A 20,662-nucleotide genomic window follows, 5' to 3' on the forward strand; every position below is an offset into this window, starting at 1 on the left:
CATGTAGAAAGTGACAGCTGGAGATAATAACAGGGGTTTATGGATAGAAGTGAGTCTGTAGCACCTGGATCACCTGGATCACCTGGAGGTGTTTGCGATTTAAAAACTAACAATAAAATCTTAAAGTTAACTAAGCAGGGCAAAGAGCTTTGGGTTCTCAGCTGACTTCATGCCACCGTCTAAACGGCTCCTTAAAGATTCTCCTAATGGACACGGAAATGATTTTATTTTCTCAGGTGAGCTTTAAGTCGTCCTGAACTGATAACACCTTGGTGTGAGTTTGAGCTGAAACGTGCGCCTGTGAAGGTTTCTGTGCAGGTGATCATATCTGATGTGTACGTGCCTGCAGACGTCTGCAGAGATACCAAAGATACCAGCACACATCCTCCCTTTATCAGCTTTATGCAATCCTGTGGATCGGTCCAGGAGGCTGCAGGACGTTCACAGCGGCGCTGATAACTCAGTTTACTGCGCTGACCTTGGTCTGACCTCTGAGGAAGCTGACCCAGACCCAGGGAACGGCTCCGACCGTCACCAGAACGCTCAAACACAACAGATCAAATCAGCAATCTGAGCAGAACATAACAATCTGCCCCCCCCCCCCCCCTCTCTCCTCCCTGCACTCCTTCCACTCATCCAGACTCCTGGGATCTGTTAAAGACGTCCAGACCTTCTGGAGGTCTTTGTTCAGCGTGTTTCATCTACATGGAGCGGATTCATCGTTTAGTTAAATTACAGATTCTTTTCAGGTCTAGCTGGAAACCAATTTATGAACTATCTAAAAAAAAAAAAACTCAGTTTGACAAACTGAAAATGGGATTTTGGATCCAACAAAAGGATTCTGGAAACTTGGTCCACAAGTAGAACATTTACTAAAAGATTATTTTCCAGTGCCTTGGACGCCTATAAAGAGAAATGAGCTTCAACCCTGCATGGCAGCTTATTTATCTTCTCTTACTTTTTGAAATTCTCCATAAACAAATGCAGCAAATTTTCCCTATTTTTTAGGAGGAGCTAAAATATGTTTTTGTAATTAAGCTGCATAAAAACGACTTAAATGATGAACTGAGGAGCTTCAGTTTATTACTGTAATAAAAATGCATTTTATTTATAGGCAAAAATGAAAAAGAGTGGAGAAAGGATGGGATCCTTACAATCAAAGTAAATTTAAAGTTATAGAGTACGCCTGGTTAAAAAGATAGTTAGGTTTAGGGTTAAAGTAGTTGTGAGTTCCCAAGAAATGGGGCTGAATAACTGTCGCCATGACAATGCGGTTTTTACAAGCGTTCAAACGTTAACGAGTGAAGTTTGTTTCCCTTAATGAAGTCAAACATTAAACTCACATCCAGTGAAAAGTTTATTATCTTCACCTTTGAGCCTTCTTTGTTCTGCTGCTCTTTATTCTGGGAAACTGATCCCAGTTCAGCCTCCAGCATTTTATGCCTCCGATGATTTCTGATCCATTAATGGCCAAAATGAGATCCAGTTATCCCATCATGTTGATATCCAGCTATATTCCATAAATTCAGTATTAAAAGGTTCATTTATTTATTTAATTGAGGATTTTCTGCCAACAGTGAATGAAAACCCAACTTTTAAGCTCAGAAGATTTGATCAGAGCAATAATTCTGATGCAGAAATGTAAAGTTTGATTCCTGCTTAAAGGTTATTGTCCAGCGGTTCTGAAGCAGGTTCTGATGGCTGCAGAACCGGGCTGTGCTCTCTGCAGGTCTGGGCTACGCCTCCATGGTCATCGTGTTCTTCTGTAACACCTACTACATCATGGTCCTGGCCTGGGGCTTCTACTACCTGATCAAGTCCTTCAGCGCCACCCTTCCCTGGTCCACCTGTGAGAACGAGTGGAACACGCCCAACTGCCTGGAGATCTTCCACCACCAGGACTGCAGGAACGCCAGCCTGGCCAACGCCACCGTGGGCAGCGGCAACCTGACCTGCGCCGACCTGTCGGACGCCCGCTCGCCCATCATCGAGTTCTGGGAGTGAGTTCTGCCTCTGGGTGGGCCGGCTCGGTGTTCTGTGCGGGACCAACAGCTCGGTTCTGTTCCCTCCCTGCTCAGGAACAAAGTGCTGAACATCTCGTCTGGTCTGGAGGAACCGGGACAGATGAACTGGGAGCTGATCCTGTGTCTCATAGCCGTCTGGGTTCTGGTTTACTTCTGCGTCTGGAAAGGAGTCAAGTCCACCGGGAAGGTACCGCTTTCTGTTAACTCTGCAGTGTCAGCTTCACCTGGCCTGGTTAGGAGTAAACTTTAAAAAATTAAACCTTCTGACGGTCAAACGGTTTCATTTGGGATGTTTTATCTGTTTAGCTGAAGCGAATATGAGCCGAGGCCTCAGCCGGTTTAAAACATTTTAGGTTTAAAACATTAAAGATTTAGAATAATTGATGTGTGTTTAAATGTATGGGTAAACAGAACATGGTAACAGTAAAAATGTTTTATATTAAAACATTAAGATCTGGTGGTTTATAATAATTAAACAGCATTTTTTTCTGAAAGCTGCAGCGTCTCTCAGAAAACGGCTGATTGGGTCTCCTGATGGAGAACAGGAGAAGAAACTGAATTATCCCTCATTAAACAGAGTTCTGAGCTTTACGTTTGTAAAAACTTAGATTTTTCTGACATCTCAACCCAAAGCTTCTCTGGATTCATCCTGATGCAGAAAAAAGACGCACTGCTCCTTTAAAGGCTCCGCTGGCTGCTCTGATGGAGCGATTTGGTGCATCATCACAATGCAGTCACATGATGGTGCACAGTGTCTGTGACGGCATTGTGGGGGGGGGGGGGCATTATGGGCCTGTGAGGTGGCGGGCTGTGATTGGACGGCAGCTTGTCTGCAGTGGGACGTGACTGAGATGGCTGCATGTGCTGCAGCGCGGCCTGGATCCTCCACCTGCTCCACCTGCTCCACCTGCAGCAGCGCAGCCGGGAGGCCGTCTCTACTGATGGCAGCATGTAATAAACTATAAATTATTATTATTGTTAATTATGCAGCACTTTGTTAACCCTGAACATTCAGCATGAAGACACGGTCGTCCAGCTGCTGCAGCAGACGGATCGGCCCACTGGGTCATACTGAGCCGGTCCAGAACCTTTAGTCACAGACATTTCATCACAGCAGCTCATCTGCAGAACCTCTGCTGTGTTCTACTTAAAACAGGATCAAGAACAAAGTTTGGACCATAGATGACGTTAAAGCTGCAGTACGTAACTTTTTTAAAACTGTCACTACGTCCTGACTATAAAATAAGATGTAAATTCAGCTCCTCTGGCGCCACCCAGTGGTCCTGCTGCTATCTGCAGGAATCCACCGCTCCCGGTCAGGAACAACCAATCAGAGCCAGGAGGAATGCCTGGCTCTGATTGGTTGATCCCCTCTGACGCCACCGTCGTTCCAGCTCCAGACAGCTGGAGAAATTTACACTTTAAACAATACTGCAGACGTTTTGATAAAGTCGTGAACATCTAAGACAACATGATGCTTCCTCCACCGTGCTTCCAGTCTTAATTATGCCATCAGCCTCGTTTACGGTTGTCACAAACCTAAGATTTCATACGAAATACCATTATTGATGCTGGAGCTAAAAATGTGATTAATTACAGTATGACAATAGTTTTACCTCCTTAATTATTGCAAAGCCAATTAAGTCCGGGTTCTGATGCACATGATCATGAAGCTTGTTAAATGTCGTTGTGTAACTGTGAAGCACGTCTCTGTGTCTGTGGGGGGGGGTGATTGTGTGAGCTCCCCGGTTCAGCGCTCAGATCAGCTTCATGTCTGGATTGTTTTCCTTCACCTGATCCTCTCGTATGGTTCAGCTCCCACGCTGAGATCTCGTCCTCATTGTGTGTTTAGGTCAAAGAACAGCAGGAGCTGCTGAACCTCTCCATCATCCCCCCCCCCCCCCCCCTCATGTAACCAGATTCCGTTACAGTCCAGAACAACATCACAGCAAAGGGAACTTTCCTCTCTGATGGTGTGAAGCTCAGATAGATCCTCACTTAATCCCTTAAAGTGTTTTGCTGACTTGGAGTCCCTGCGGTGGGTACATTAGCCGTTTGAGTCTCAGCGTGGAAGGAGTAGAATCTGGAAGGCATCAAACCTCCTTGGTTTTTGCTGTTGATGGACTCGCTGCCCTTGTTGAACCTTCAGGAACCTGACCAGTTTATGTGAAGTAGCTCCAGGTCTGAGGCCAGGTACGTCAGCTGGAACGGTTTGGTGCTCCACCTTCTGGCTGGGATGGGTTGGTGTCTCAAGTGAAGGAGCTGAAGGATTCTCTGAGTTCAGGACTGTGTGGGAGGAACCCAGCAGGAGATCAACAGATGGACCAAAGCAGCATCAGTAGTGAGGAGGACAATGTAGCTCCATGCAGAGACTCGGTTCTACAGCCGGGGAATGGAACAAGGGACAAAACTTAGGATTTCTGAGGAAGGCAGTTTGAAATGAGGATGGATGGATGGATGGATGGATGGATGGATGGATGGATGAAGGATGGATGGATGGATGATGGATGGATAGATGGATGTGTGGATGAAGGATGGATGGATGGATGGATGGATGGATGGATGAAGGATGGATGGATGGATGGATGAATGGATGGATAGATGGATGGGTGGATGAAGGATGGATGGATGGATGGATGGATGGATGAAGGATGGATGGATGGATGAATGGATGGATGGATGGATGGATGGGTGGATGAAGGATGGATGGATGGGTGGAATGGATGGATTGATGGATGGATGAAGGATGGATGGATGATGGATGGATGGATGGATGAATGATGGATGATGGATGGATGGATGAATGATGGATGGATGGATGGATGGATGGATGGATGAAGGATGGATGGATGATGGATGGATGGATGGATGGATGGATGGATGGATGGATGAAGGATGGATGGATGATGGATGGATGGATGGATGAAGGATGGATGGATGGATGGATGAAGGACCCACTGTTAGTGTCAAGCAGAGATGCTGCATTAATATCATGAACAGGAGGTCTTGCTCTGTCAGAGTTTCTGTGGATCAGCAGCAGGAGGTTGAAACGTTCCTGCAGGATTCAGCTCAGGGAATAATCAGCGGTTCTGGTTCCGTCTGTTTCAGATCGTTTACTTCACAGCAACGTTCCCCTACGTGGTTCTCATCATCCTGCTGGTGCGAGGAGTCACTCTGCCCGGAGCGTACGACGGCATCATGTACTACATCAAACCGGACTGGTCCAAGCTGGAGGAGGCGCAGGTGGGTGGGGCAGCTGTGCCCTGAATGCTGACTGTCAGGAACAGCAGGCCTCATTTACCTGAACTAACAGTCTGTCTTCATCTTTTGGAGAAACGTTTTAGTTTGAGGGGAAATAAATCTGCTGTTATGGAGATAAAAAAACACACTGTACCTTTAAAAGAACAGATGCTCATGAAAAGGTTTGAAAGATAAAAAGTTCTGCTTTTATCCAGGATGTCTCACTCTGGATTTTCCTTTTTAATGGATTACTGAAAACCTTCAACTCAACTTTCTCTTATTTAGGATTCTTACTTTCTTGTCACTTTTTATAATTCAATTCAATTAAATTTTATTTCTATAACACTAATTAGCAACACATGTCATCATCAAGTCTCTTTCTAAAGTCAGCCTCCATCAGATCCTCCAGGTTGGTGAGAAAGTTTCCTCTCTAAGGAAACCCAGCAGGTTGCATCAAGTCTCTCCAAGCAGCATTCACTCCTCCTGAAAGAGCGTAGAGCCACAGTGGACAGTCGTCTGCATTGTTGATGGCTTTGCAGCAATCCCTCATACTGAGCATGCATGAAGCGACAGTGGAGAGGAAAACTCCCCTTTAACAGGGAGGAGAACCTCCAGCAGAACCAGAACCAGGCTCAGTGTGAACGCTCATCTGCCTCCACCCACTGGGGCTTAGAGAAGACAGAGCAGAGACACAGAAAGCTCAGAAGCTCACATTGACCCAGGAGTACTTTCTATGTTAGAGAAGACAGAGCAGAGACACAGAAAGCACAGAAGCTCACATTGACCCAGGAGTACTTTCTATGGTAGAGAAGACAAAGCAGAGACACAGAAAGCACAGAAGCTCACATTGACCCAGGAGTACTTTCTATGTTAGAGAAGACAGAGCAGAGACACAGAAAGCACAGAAGCTCACATTGACCCAGGAGTACTTTCTATGTTAGAGAAGACAGAGCAGAGACACAGAAAGCACAGAAGCTCACATTGACCCAGGAGTACTTTCTATGTTAGAGAAGACAGAGCAGAGACACAGAAAGCACAGAAGCTCACATTGACCCAGGAGTACTTTCTATGTTAGAGAAGACAGAGCAGAGACACAGAAAGCACAGAAGCTCACATTGACCCAGGAGTACTTTCTATGGTAGATGGTGATAGAGGATGATCTGCCTCCCCTGATGATGTCACAGCTAACAGAACACCAGACCAGGTGTACCTTCTATGAAGAGAAACTGACTGAGAACAAAAAGTTAAAACCTGAAATAATAACAAACAATGCAGATTGGAGAGCAGTAGGAGAACTCAGCAGAGTGAGAGAAATAGACCCTGATGTCCTCCAGCAGCCTAAGCCTATAGCAGCATAACTATAGAGATAGCTCAGGGTAACATGAGCCACTCTGACTAGAAGCTTTGTCACAAAGGAAAGTTTTAAGATTAGTCTTAAAAGCAAAATCTGCTTTTAACGATTTCCAAAATAATTTAAAGCTGCAGAAAGAAAAACTCTTGGAAAACTTTTTATATTTTTTAACAAAGAAATCTTGAATAACCTCTGAAGCTAAATTCAGAGGGAAGGTTTAAAATTGCAGCCGTCTGGTTGGCTGATTTAAAACAAATCAAATCTGCTTGTAGCTCCATGTGCGGCTTCAGACCTCTCACCTGTGACTTGTGACTGTGCAGGTATGGATAGACGCCGGCACGCAGATCTTCTTTTCCTACGCCATTGGGCTGGGAGCGCTGACCGCTTTGGGAAGCTACAACCGCTTCAACAACGACTGCTACAAGTAGGAGAAGTTCTGACACGTGTCGCTGCTCCTCTGCTGACTGAGGCTTTGTGAGCAGGAGGCCTCAGATAGCGACTCAGTCACACCTTCAGTCAGTGCCTGCAGTGTCACAGCCCTCAGGCGTCTGACGGCCGTCTCCTTTCCTGCAGGGACGCCTTCGTCCTGGCGCTCATCAACAGCGGCACCAGCTTCTTTGCTGGTTTCGTGGTCTTCTCCATCCTGGGCTTCATGGCAGCTGAGCAGGGCGTTGACATCTCACAGGTCGCTGAATCAGGTACCCACTCAGAGCTCCACGCAGCAGAAGGTCAGAATGTCTCCAGCTTCCTCCTGTCAGGACCTACAGCATGGAGTGTTGCGTAATCACTGGTTGCTATGGCGATTCCCCCCTTTTCTAGCAAGCCGGGAAATGAGAGTCCACGGCAGCACTTTTCTCACCAGGCAGGGGTTCTTCTAGACACGCCAGGACAAACAGAACCTTGAGGTCCAGATTGTCCAGAACCTCCTAGGAGTGAATGACAGAGTGGGCGTGTCTCTCTGATCTCTGGGCTCTGATTGGACAGAAAACAGGAAGTCCTCTAGCAGTGGGACACATGTTGGCTCCATCAGAATACCCTTAATAACAGCTCCTACCTCCTAGCTCCTAGTTCCTACCTCCTAGCTCCTGCTCCTAGTTCCTATCTCATGTCTCCTGTCTCCTACCTTCTAGCTCTCGCTCCTAGCTCCTGTTCCTAGCTCCTATCTCCTAGCTCCTAGCTCCTGTTCCTAGCTCTTATCTCCTAGCTCCTAGCTCCTGTTCCTAGCTCTTATCTCCTGCTCCTAACTCCTAGCTCCTGTTCCTAGCTCCTAGCTCCTAGCTCCTGTTCCTAGCTTCTATATCCTGCTCCTAGCTCCTATCTCTTGTTCCTAGCTCCTGTCTCCTAGCTCCTATCTCCTGCTCCTAGCTCCTATCTCCTGTTCCTAGCTCCTATCTCCTGCTCCTAACTCCTAGCTCCTGTTCCTAGCTCCTATCTCCTAGCTCCTGTTCCTAGCTCCTGTCTCCTAGCTCCTATCTCCTGCTCCTATCTCCTGTTCCTAGCTCCTGTCTCCTAGCTCCTATCTCCTGCTCCTAGCTCCTGTCTCCTAGCTCCTATCTCCTGCTCCTATCTCCTGTTCCTAGCTCCTGTCTCCTAGCTCCTATCTCCTGCTCCTAGCTCCTGTCTCCTAGCTCCTATCTCCTGCTCCTAGCTCCTGTCTCCTAGCTCCTATCTCCTGTTCCTAGCTCCTGTCTCCTAGCTCCTATCTCCTGCTCCTAACTCCTAGCTCCTGTTCCTAGCTCCTATCTCCTAGCTCCTGTTCCTAGCTCCTGTCTCCTAGCTCCTAGCTCCTGTCTCCTAGCTCCTATCTCCTAGCTCCTATCTCCTGCTCCTAGCTCCTGTCTCCTAGCTCCTATCTCCTGCTCATAGCTCCTGTCTCCTAGCTCCTATCTCCTGCTCCTAGCTCCTATCTCCTGTTCCTATCTCCTGTTCCTAGCTCCTGTCTCCTAGCTCCTATCTCCTGCTCCTAACTCCTAGCTCCTGTTCCTAGCTCCTATCTCCTAGCTCCTGTTCCTAGCTTCTGTCTCCTAGCTCCTATCTCCTAGCTCCTGTTCCTAGCTTCTGTCTCCTAGCTCCTATCTCCTGCTCCTAGCTCCTATCTCCTGTTCCTAGCTCCTGTCTCCTAGCTCCTGTTCCTATCTCCTACCTCCTGATCTCAGATCCTACAGCCTTCTGGACATGAGCTACACAGAGACGCTCTCTGCTCTACGGAGGTTTTAGTTGGTTTATGTGAGCTGGGCTGATACGTCATGTCATGCAAAGGATTGTGGGAAGGAAAAGGGACCCAGCGGGGTTCCTAGGCTAAACTAGCCGCGGGACGTAGCATACGTGCTAATTTTCCTACCTCCCTCCTCACTGACAGCATCATGGTGACCGCTGCTTTGGCTAAAGACTGCTTTGGACTACCTGCTACTGGATGGAGAAGGTTCTGAATGTTTCACTGGATCAGAACCACCATCACCCTCTAAGCTGAACATTGTGGGGCAAATCTGAAGAAATTGTCCAGCTTAGACTGTGATTGTGGAAAAACTGGGAAAGGATAAATTGGGTGGAGTAAAGTCCATTTAAAAGGTGGTTCTGAGCTCTGAGGTCCAAACGGCACCGTGTTCCCGGCCCAGCCTCTGATGCAGCGCTGGCCTCAGACGAAGCCCTGAATGAACCGGTGTGGGGTGTTTATCTGCCAACTGTACGTGTAAGAGCGGCTCTGCAGCACATGACGGCACGTCACCAACTGACGGTTATATTTAGTCCGTCCACAGATGGCTGCAGATCTGCTCACATGGCTGCATGGCTGCTGCATTCAGTCACTTCTCTGTGGGACTGGAGGAAACCAGCCATCACCTCGTCGTCTTAAATGATTTAAAGCAGCTGCAAGCAGAACAAAAGCTAATAGTTTCAAATATTAACGTGTTGGGGTTTGTTGACCTGCGCCTCATTTCTCAGTAAACCTTCACTCTAACATCTCTGGATGAGAATCTCAGCAGAAACCGTGAGGTTCTAGAGCAGCTTTATGAAGCTTTATGTTGAACTGAAGCTAATGAAGCTGCTGCAGGAGTCTGAGTGTGTGCGCTGTGTGTTTCAGGTCCGGGTCTGGCCTTCATCGCCTACCCAAAGGCTGTCAGCCTGATGCCCGTGGCTCCTCTGTGGGCGGCGCTCTTCTTCTTCATGCTGCTGCTGCTGGGACTCGACAGTCAGGTGACCAGCGTCCTAAAACCACGTCTGCAACATCTGCAACGTCTGCAACGTCTGCAACTAGTTTTGCTTTGGTTTCACGGATTCTTCAGTGTTTTGTAATTTAACGAGCACGTGACTGAATATGTAAACCTGACCTATTAGCCTATTAGAATGAAAGTTAGCCTCTCATCCCGACTCATAAATACTGAAAATAAAACAATGAACTAGAATAGAACAGCATAGAAATAACCTTTATTGAGCCTCAGTGAAGCATGCAGAGCCACACAAAGGTAAAAATATACAGGAAATATACAGACTGGACATTTCCAACACAGGGAAACGTTCTATACAGTGATCAGGAAATAAATGTCCATATATGGACAGAGCTGGTCCTCCCAGTATGTTTACCAGCTGCTTCCACTTCTGGCTTTGCAATACACAAGAAAGATAAATAGAAAGAATTATCTTCTAAATATGAATATATACATTAAAAGCGGAAGCCCTGGTTGGATCGGTACCAGTCAGCTGGTCTGGATCTGGATCCTCTGACTGACTTCAAACAGCGCTCTGTAGCGCCACCTGGAGGTAAAGGACTAAACGGGTTGTTTCCAGGAAGCGTGGGGTCTGCAGAGATGTTTGCTGCTCTTAAGAGGCTCAGTTCAATTTTCAATTCAATTAAACTTTATTTCTGTAGCGCCAATTAACATCACATCATCTCTTTCCAAAGTCAGACTCTATCAAATCCTCCAGGTTGGTCAGAAGGTTGCCAGACCAGGTGTACCTTCTATGAAGAGAGAAATTACAGAGAACCAAAAGTTAAAAGCTGAAATAACAACAAACAATGCAGATTGGAGAGCAGTAGGAGAACTCAGCAGAGAGAGAGAAATAGACCCTGATGTCCTCCAGCAGCAGAAAATGATTTCATGAGTGCAGAAATCAGGGTGAAGGGTCTGATTAATTAATTTCTCTCATGCGTTATTTTAGTGGAGAAAGTTTTAATTTGGGGCGATTTTAATCTTCGTGTTGATGATGCATCATGTAAAGCAGCAGCTGATTTGGTTTTAAACAGCATGTCACTGGCCCACAGGTAAAGGACTCGTTAGCCCTGGTTTTCTCCAATCAGTTAGACATTAATGGTATTTAGTATTACAGATGTCAGTGACCATAGCTGCTTTATAAATGAAGGTATCCCTGAAAGCCTCTCTGCTCTGTTTGAGTTAAATATTGATGAAGGGGACGTGTCTACACTTGTTAAAACTGTTGACAGTCATGATAAATCTATTTTAGTGGCAGGACCTCCTTTAACTGAAGGTAAGGCACATTTATTTCTAGAACACTTTTCAGTGACAAAACAAAGTGCTGAACATGAGCAGAAAAACATTACAGACAACTAAAACTATAAAAAAATCAAATGCCTGTGGAAAGCATCCAAACTGGAAGTGATCAAACTTCCTGTGAAAGTTTTGTCTTAAGTCAAGCTTGGTTTATCTTTATATAAGTTTATCTATAAAACACTTTTCAGTAGCAGGACGACTCAAAGTTCTGTGTCTTAAATGTCGTATTAAAACGACTCAGACTGAGCATCTTGCAAACCTGCTAGCTTCTAAAAGTAGAAACTCTAAATCCTGTCAGATGCTATTAATCATATTGTGGCTCCTGATGTTCTTCAGGTTCTAGTCAATACTGAAGCTGCTGACCTTCTTTTTAAAAAGGTTGCTGGTTTAAGGCTGAGCATTCTCCTCCTGCCTTGCTCAGGAATATAGAACAAGTGCTGTCCTTTTAACTTTAGCAGGACGTCGTTATGTTTGGTCATATGAAACCAGCTCCAGGCCTCTGCATGTCCTCCCTCCACTTTATTTATTAAGGTGTCTGGTTCCACTGGGCCTCTGTTAAAGAGCCTCTCAGTTAGCAGTCCGTCTTATTTCAAAGAACATCTCGATCCCTCGCCACCAGCCGCTGTAGGCCAATATCCAAAATCCTGTTTGTGTTCCAGCTTCTTGAAAAAGTTGTTATGCAATAACTTTCATCGTTATTCGCATCGCTTAATGCTGCTGACTCCAGCCATGGTTTCATAACGCAGATAAAACATTTCTACACAGGCTTTCTGCTAATTGTTTAATTTACGTTGTCATGTGTTTGTAAAGCTCTTTGTGATTTTCTCTCCGCCTTACTGCTCTGGGGAGGTTGGGTCATCGTCAGACGGTGATGAAGATGAAGGACAGAATCAGATGATGCCTTCAGGGAGGCTGGGATCTCCGGACTCTAACAGCCACGGTGTTGTGTGTGTCTGCAGTTTGTCGGGGTGGAGGGCTTCGTCACCGGGATTCTGGATCTGTTTCCTGGAAAATATTACCACCGCTACAAGCGAGAGATTGCTGTGGCGATCTGCTGTTTACTGTGCTTCATCATCGACCTCTCCATGGTGACGCAGGTCAGCAGGAAAACTTTATTTACAACCCGCTGCAGCACTGGCTTCATGTTTGTCCTGATGAGATGTTTGTCTGCAGGGAGGAATGTACGTCTTCCAGTTGTTCGACTACTACTCAGCCAGCGGGATGACGCTGCTGTGGCAGACCTTCTGGGAATGTATCGTGGTCTCCTGGGTCTATGGTGAGACTCTCGCTTTAAATACTCACAGAGGACCGCGCCGTCACTTCCATTCACTTCCAGCCGCTCTGTGGGCCGACTGTGAGCTTCACCAGTAGATACCCCCCCCCCCCCACACACACACACACACACACACACATACACTGGCTAAGAGAAAAGCTCCTCACTTTACATCAAAGTCCTCAGTTTGGTGGTAAAATACAGAAACTATGTTCTCACACACACAGTAACACACAATAACACACACAATAACACAATAACACACAATAACACAGTAACACACACAATAACACAATAACACACAATAACACAGTAACACACACAATAACACAATAACACACAATAACACAGTAACACACAGTAACACACAATAACACACACAGTAACACAATAACACACACAGTAACACAGTAACACACACAGTAACACACACAATAACACAGTAACACACAGTAACACACAGTAACACACACAGTAACACACAGTAACACAGTAACACACACAATAACACAGTAACACACAGTAACACACAATAACACACACAGTAACACACACAATAACACAGTAACACACAGTAACACACAGTAACACACAGTAACACAGTAACACAGTAACACACAGTAACACACAGTAACACACACTAAAACACAGTAACACACACAGTAACACACAGTAACACACACAATAACACACAGTAACACACAGTAACACAGTAACACACAGTAACACACAGTAACACACAGTAACACACACAGTAACACACAGTAACACACACAATAACACACAGTAACACACAGTAACACAGTAACACACAGTAACACACAGTAACACACAGTAACACACACTAAAACACAGTAACACACACAGTAACACACAGTAACACACAGTAACACACAGTAACACACAGTAAAACACAGTAACACACACAGTAACACACAGTAACACACAGTAACACATTAACACACAGTAACACACACAGTAACACACAGTAACACACAGTAACACACAGTAACACACACAATAACACACAGTAACACACAGTAACACACACAGTAACACACAGTAACACACACAATAACACACAGTAACACACAGTAACACAGTAACACACAGTAACACACAGTAACACACAGTAACACACACTAAAACACAGTAACACACACAGTAACACACAGTAACACACAGTAACACACAGTAACACACACAGTAACACACAGTAACACACAGTAACACACAGTAACACACACTAAAACACAGTAACACACACAGTAACACACAGTAACACATTAACACACAGTAACACACACAGTAACACACAGTAACACATTAACACACAGTAACACACACAGTAACACACACAATAACACACAGTAACACACAGTAACACACAGTAACACACACAGTAACACACAATAACACACAGTAACACACAGTAACACACTGTGGTGTTACGCTGCAGGGTGGAGCCGATCCTAAAATAGGATCAGATCAGATTTGAACTCCAGGGAAAAGTCAAAGTTCAGACCTTTCAGTTTATATTAGAAAGTTTTGTTAAAGTTTATTTTAGTCAATAATTAATTCAGATTTTTTCTATGATGAACTTTCTATAAATTCTAACACAACGGACTGACTGAGCAGATCCTCAGTGATCCGGGTCATCAGCAATCAGGCTTAAATCAGAGGCAGCAGGACCTTCTCTCAGTTCTCCTGAAGACGTTTCCTCACCTGTCCAGGTGTCTCTGATCTACCTGCAGGTGGAGCGCTGCTGTTTCTAAGCACATGGAGGTCCATCCTCCCAGAACCAGTCCAGGTCAGAACCAGTGAGCCACCATCTCTGTCCTGGTGGTTAGAAGCTGCTGCTTGGTGTGAGAGGAGGACTTGGTCTCCTGAACCATGATGAGATGCTGATGTAATCTCTCTGGAACGTGATGGAGAACCGAGCTGTAAACGCTGAGGAGCTGAAGCTCCATCCTCCTCCTCTGTTCACTGATGGCTTTGCTCTTTGGACCAAGATGGCTTCTTCCTAACATCTGTCCTCCCTGTCCAACATCTGGACCTCATTGTCCTCAGCTGTGTCTCCTTTGTCCTGGAGGTACCAGAGGACCTCTGAGTCTGGCTGCTGGTCCTCCTGCTGCTCCAGGCGTTCATAGTTTAGTTTCTCTGATGGACTCTCAGCCGTCCTCGCTGCTTTGGACCGCAGACACAACACCGCTGAGCTGAGGTCTGGATGTTCTCTGGGAGGAACCCGGTTCTGTCTGGTAAACCTCAGTCTTTAGACTCTGATCTTCCTCAGTGTGTACCGCTCAGTAGCCAACATGGTGTTCTTGGCGTCCTCTCTGGTAAACCTGACGTTGCTGAACGCCTCAATGTCTTTGGTCTGGATTTTAACCCAAGTGTCTGTCTGAGTCCCACCATACCGTAGGATCATCCACGTGTCTAAACCAGAGTTGGTGGAGTTCCCAGTCAGCACTGAGGGCCCTGCTCTCCAATGGGGAACACTAGGAGCCCACAGACCACCATGTTTCTGTTGGTAAATGCTGTCTCTGAATATGTGGTTGACAGACAGAGGTCCACCAGGCCACACATCTGTTTGGTGTTAAATCGGTTCTTTTAGTGCTGCTTGGTGTTCTGAGTCCTGCCAGAGTTCACTGCCTCTGATGAACGCAGGTGAGCAGAGAGGAGACGTCAGAGGGGACGATGGTTCTCCTGGTGCCGGTCTCTAGAAATGAAGTCTGTGGAGGTTTGCTGGTGGTGTGGAGAGTTAATCCTGATGTTGGGTCTGAGAGGCTCCCCTTCTTTGTGTATTTCTGGAAGTCCATTTATGCCTGGATGGCCTCGCCTGGTGCAGCTGATGGCAGCGATGGATCGATTTCTGTTTTTCCAGTTCTAGTAGAGGGTCAGTCGTTATTGGTCCCTTTTCAGGGTCTCTTAGCTGCTGCTGTCCATCAGTAGAAGCATCATTTACTCACGGTAATCAGCCAGACTAACTACCTCTGAGCCTTTGTCTGCTGGCCTGGCTGCTGTGGCCTTTATCCCACGTTCTTCTTCCTCTGTGGTTATTTCTTACGGCTGATTCAATTCAATTCAAAAGTTTATTTCAAACCTGCACACATTTTACAATACATATAATGATAAACAATACAGATGCATGGCTTGAAAGGGGGATGGAAGAAGCAAAAGCTTATACATGTCCAATCCCCTCCCGCTCATCCCAGGGACACTCCCAAGACCTGCAAACGACAAGACAAGACAAACGACACATCCACACTCATACATACAAGACAACACACTGGCCCAACTATCTCCTTCCCTACACCACCACACCCTCATAGAACATCACTCACTCTCTTCCAGGTATTTTCTCAGGACATCCCGCTTAAATATTTTTTTAAAAAGATTTATGTTTTCACAACACTTTTGTTCCTCCGCTAAACCATTCCAGAGGGTGACACCACGACTTGAGATGCACATTGATCTCAATGTAGTTCTTACTTTTGGTTGGTATAATCGATTTTCGCCTCTAAGATTATAAGTGCTAAGTGCCTCCCGCTCCTGAAAAAGTTTTAAGACATTATCTGAAAGAGAGCCAGTTGACGCTCTAAACATTATTTGCGCAGTCCTTAAATTTACAAGATCAAACAATTTTAAATTGGAAGAATTTAGAAACAATAAATTAGTGGGATGTAAATAATTTACTTTATGAGCAATTCAAATAGCTCTTTTTTGTAGTGTAACCAGGGGCTGAAGATTGGTCTTAAAGTTGTTTCCCCAAACTTCAATACAATAATTCAGATATGACATAACAAGTGAATGATACAAGAGGAACAATGCATTTTGACTGAGGAAGTGACGTACTCTGTTCATCACTCCCACACATTTTGCAACTTTTGTGCGCAAATAATTAATGTGATCTTTCCAGGACAATGTCTCATCTATAATCACACCCAAAAAAGTATTTTTTTTAACCCTCTCTATGCTTACATTATCAATAATAATTTCAATTGGTACATTAGTTTTCCGTTTGCCAAATAACATTAGTTTAGTCTTTTTCAAATTTAGTGATAATTTATTGTTGTTGAACCATTTCTTTAACTTGTTCATTTCGATTGTTGCTTGTGCCAAAAGTTGCTCCAAGTTGTCTCCAGTGCATACAATACTAGTATCATCCGCAAAAAGTACAAACTTCATAACGGAAGACACATTGCTAATATCGTTTATATACATAATAAATAAAGTTGGACCCAAAATGGAGCCCTGCGGTACTCCACATGTTATGCCCCTGAGCCCAGATTTATGTTTTCCAAACTGTAAAATTTGCTTTCTATCCTCCAAATAGCTCTGCAACCACTTGTTAGGTAACCCTCTGATGCCATACCTTTCCAGCTTTTTTAATAGTAAACTGTGATCAATAGTGTCAAATGCCTTCTGTAAATCAATAAAAATTCCCAAAACAAATTTACGTTTATCAATGCCATCTGTAATGCTTTCAATTAAATCAATTAATGCAAGTGATGTGGACCTATTTTGTCTGAACCCATACTGGCTTTCGGTTAACAATTTATTTTGTTCTATGAAACTGCGAAGCCGACAATCAAATAATTTTTCTAAGATTTTAGAAAACTGTGGCAAGAGTGAAACCGGACGAAAGTTGGTGAAAGTATTCTTATTTCCAGATTTGAAGAGTGGGATTACTTTAGCAGTTTTCATTCTATTGGGAAAGAGTCCATTTTGGAAGGATAGATTGCAAATGTGTGTAAATGGTTTGATGATTTCTTCCGCCACCCCTCGAACCAATCTCATGTCTAAGTCATCTATGTCACGTGACTTTTTGTTTTTACATTTTTTAAATACACTCAAAACCTCTTGTTCATTTGTAGGGGCCAAAAACATTGAATTGAAATTGTTATTTATTAATTCACTGCACCAATCGTCTTCAATTGGAATTTTCCTAGCAAGTTCTGGTCCTACATTAACAAAAAAATCATTAAACCCATTTGCAATTTCTTCTTTGTTTGTTATAACTGTATTGTTCTCCACAATATATTCCGGGTGATATGGTCCACTAGATCCACGTCCAATGACAGTGTTAATAACATTCCAAATTCCCTTTATATCATTTTTTTTCCTATTTAGTTGATCAGAATAATATTGTTTCCTACATTCTCTTTTTATACATGTTAACTTATTCTTATATCTTTTATATTTAAAGTCCGCTTCTATTGTTCTTCTTTTCAGGAACTGTTTGTATAAATAGTTTTTCTTTTTACATGCATTTAATAGCCCCTTAGTCATCCATGGTGTTTTTGTATCACATTTAATCCTAATACTTCTAAAGGGACAGTTTTTTTTCGTAAATTGAAAGAAATGTATTAAGAAAATAGTCATAAGCTGCATTTACATCAGTCTCCTCATAAATAGATTCCCAGTTGTGACAGGCAAGATCATTTTTTAAAGAAACTACAGATTGCTCCGTTACAGTTCTTTTATAAGAAACATAATCCAGTTCTTTGTTTTTATTATACTCAATATCATATGCCATAAAGACTGGTAAATGATCGCTAATGTCATTAACTAATATTCCTCCAATTACTTTGGTTCCCAGAATATTACAAAAAATATTGTCGATTAATGTTGCACTATAAGTTGTAATTCTGGTAGGTTTGGTGATCAGCGGATGCAAACCCAGAGTAAACATTGTGTTAATAAATTCATCTGTCAGGCCATGTTTCGTGGGATTTAAAATATTAATATTGTAGTCACCGCAAAGTATCAGATCTTTTGTGTCTTTATTGCTAAATAATTTATCCATCCACTCCGTAAATAGTTTCATATCAGATCCAGGGACTCTATACATACAGCTTATAATAAGGTTTTTACTTTTTGGATGTGAAATTTTTACTGTTACACATTCAAAAAGTTCCTCAACTGACATTGACATGTCTTCCACAATACTGCAGTTCATATTTTTGTCGATATATAAAGCTACTCCTCCTCCTCTCTTATGTTTTCGGTTCATACAAAACATTTCATAACCATCTAAGTGAAACTGAAACTCTTCATCTCCCCTTAACCAGGTCTCTGAGATGGCAACCATGCTGAATGGTGTTTCAAATTGATTTAAATAATCTTTAATGTTTTCAAAATTTGAGTGTAGACTCCTACTATTAAAGTGCACCAAAGACATTTTTTGATTGAGTGTATCTTTAAGAGTATTTTCTGTGTAGTATAAACAATTGTCACCTTCCTTTTGGTAAACGTACATATCAGGATCAAGGCTGTTCATATAATTTTGGAACTTGTAATCAATACTATCGGAAAAGTTTTTCTGTGCATTTAAACCATGGCAGATCACACTCAAATCTTCAGAACTTGAGGAGTCATCACTATCATCACTCAGCATGATTCTTGTAAAAAAAATGGAAGGAAGTGTATAGTTTCAGAGACACTGGGCCACATTCACATACAAAAACACATAAACCTTCCATACAAACATAAAAGCACCTTTCACTCTTCACACCAGTCCCCATTTTTAAACATCTACACCAGTGGCAATTCCCCCACCCCCACTCATACCCAATCATATGCAGAAATACACACACACAAAAGTACACACACACATTCCACCCACTCATTGCAGGCAAGCACAACAACATCAGAAAATAGTAAGGTAAAGAAATTAAAGAGGATGCCTCTGACTGACTAGTATTTATTTATTTATTTATTATTATAATTATTATTTTTTTTAACTTTATTTTTCTTTTATTTATATATATATATATACACACATATATATATATATATATATATATATATATATATATATAATATATATATATATATATATATATATATATATATATATATATATATCACTGCCACTGATTCAGTGGCAGTGATAAGTTCTCGTACCAGAAGCTACTGATGGTGACTTTGAGACCTCTGGACAGAACGTTCCTCTCTGGCTGGGCTCGGTTGGGTGGGTTCTTGTCCCCCTGGTCATATTGTGTGGTCACCATGTTGCTCTCTGTGTTAGCACAGCTGAGACTCGTCTGCACTAGAAGAGACGATTTTACACAAATCTGTCCTCGACTCACCGACGTTTCTGCATGTTTGTCGTTTTTAGCCTGATGGAAAATCTCCAACCCTGTTAACATGTTTGGTCTTTCCTGCTTTAAGATGGAGGATGTTATATCGACTCATTTTAGACAACGTGTCCCTGTGGTGATGGAAATATAAGCTACAGTGTTATCAGTGTTATCAGTGTTATCAGTGCGTAGCAGGAGAGGCTGTAGTTCTCTGTGGTGCCAGCTGGTGTTCAGGAGGACTAGCTAGAGAACGCAGCCTTGAGGAACCCACATGTTTGACGTCCGTCATCCTGAGGGTCACTAAAGGCTGGAAGCTGAAGCTATTTGACCGTCATCTGTTGTTTCTGCAGGTGCTGACCGGTTCATGGACGACGTGGCTCGAATGATCGGTTACCGGCCGTTCCCCTGGATGAAGTGGTGCTGGTCTTTCATAACGCCGTGCGTCTGCTTGGTGAGACTCCCTGACTTCCTGTCCGTCATCAGCTTAACAACAGCAGTAACCTGAACCCTCTGCCACCTCAGGGCATCTTCCTGTTCCACCTGGTGAACTACAAGCCGTTGACCTACAACAACGTGTACGTGTACCCGTGGTGGGGCGAGGTGATCGGCTGGTGCCTGGCTCTGTCCTCCATGCTCTGCATTCCCGTCAGTCTCCTCTACAAGCTCTTCAGAGCCAAAGGGACCTTCAGAGAGGTCAGCTGCCGCCGTCGCTTCATGCGCCGTACCGGATCCTTACCGGATCCTTAACGGATCCTTACCAGATCCTTACCAGATCCTTAACAGATCCTTACCGGATCTTTACTGGATCCTTACCGGATCTTTAACAGATCCTTAACGGATCCTTTCCGGATCTTTACCGGATCCTTACCGGAACCGGATCCTTACCGGAACCGGATCTTTAACAGATCCTTACCGGATCTTTACCGGATCCTTACAGGATCCTTACCGGATCCTTACCGGATCTTTAACATATCCTTAACGGATCCTTACCGGATCTTTACCGGATCCTTACCGGAACCGGATCCTTACCAGAACCGGATCCTTACCGGATCTTTAACAGATCCTTACCGGATCTTTACCGGATCCTTACAGGATCCTTACCGGATCCTTACCGGATCTTAAACATATCCTTAACGGATCCTTACTGGATCTTTACCGGATCCTTACCGGAACCGGATCCTTAC

General features: G+C 44.0%; 1 protein-coding gene across 1 annotated transcript in view; it reads left to right on the forward strand.

Annotated features, from left to right (window-relative positions):
- slc6a8 (solute carrier family 6 member 8) overlaps window positions 1-20,662 on the forward strand; it is a 56,152-nt gene that overhangs the window by 29,826 nt on the left and 5,664 nt on the right. Inside the window, exons 3-12 of the mRNA XM_036143542.1 lie at window positions 1,730-2,000; window positions 2,079-2,211; window positions 5,133-5,267; window positions 6,936-7,039; window positions 7,189-7,313; window positions 9,695-9,807; window positions 12,080-12,217; window positions 12,294-12,396; window positions 19,829-19,929; window positions 20,001-20,171. Of these exons, the coding sequence (XP_035999435.1) occupies window positions 1,730-2,000; window positions 2,079-2,211; window positions 5,133-5,267; window positions 6,936-7,039; window positions 7,189-7,313; window positions 9,695-9,807; window positions 12,080-12,217; window positions 12,294-12,396; window positions 19,829-19,929; window positions 20,001-20,171 (1,394 nt within the window). The remainder of the gene's footprint in view (window positions 1-1,729; window positions 2,001-2,078; window positions 2,212-5,132; window positions 5,268-6,935; window positions 7,040-7,188; window positions 7,314-9,694; window positions 9,808-12,079; window positions 12,218-12,293; window positions 12,397-19,828; window positions 19,930-20,000; window positions 20,172-20,662) is intronic.

This window comes from Fundulus heteroclitus, chromosome 1 (genome assembly GCF_011125445.2).
Source record: "Fundulus heteroclitus isolate FHET01 chromosome 1, MU-UCD_Fhet_4.1, whole genome shotgun sequence".
NCBI classification, from domain to species: Eukaryota; Metazoa; Chordata; class Actinopteri; order Cyprinodontiformes; family Fundulidae; genus Fundulus; species Fundulus heteroclitus.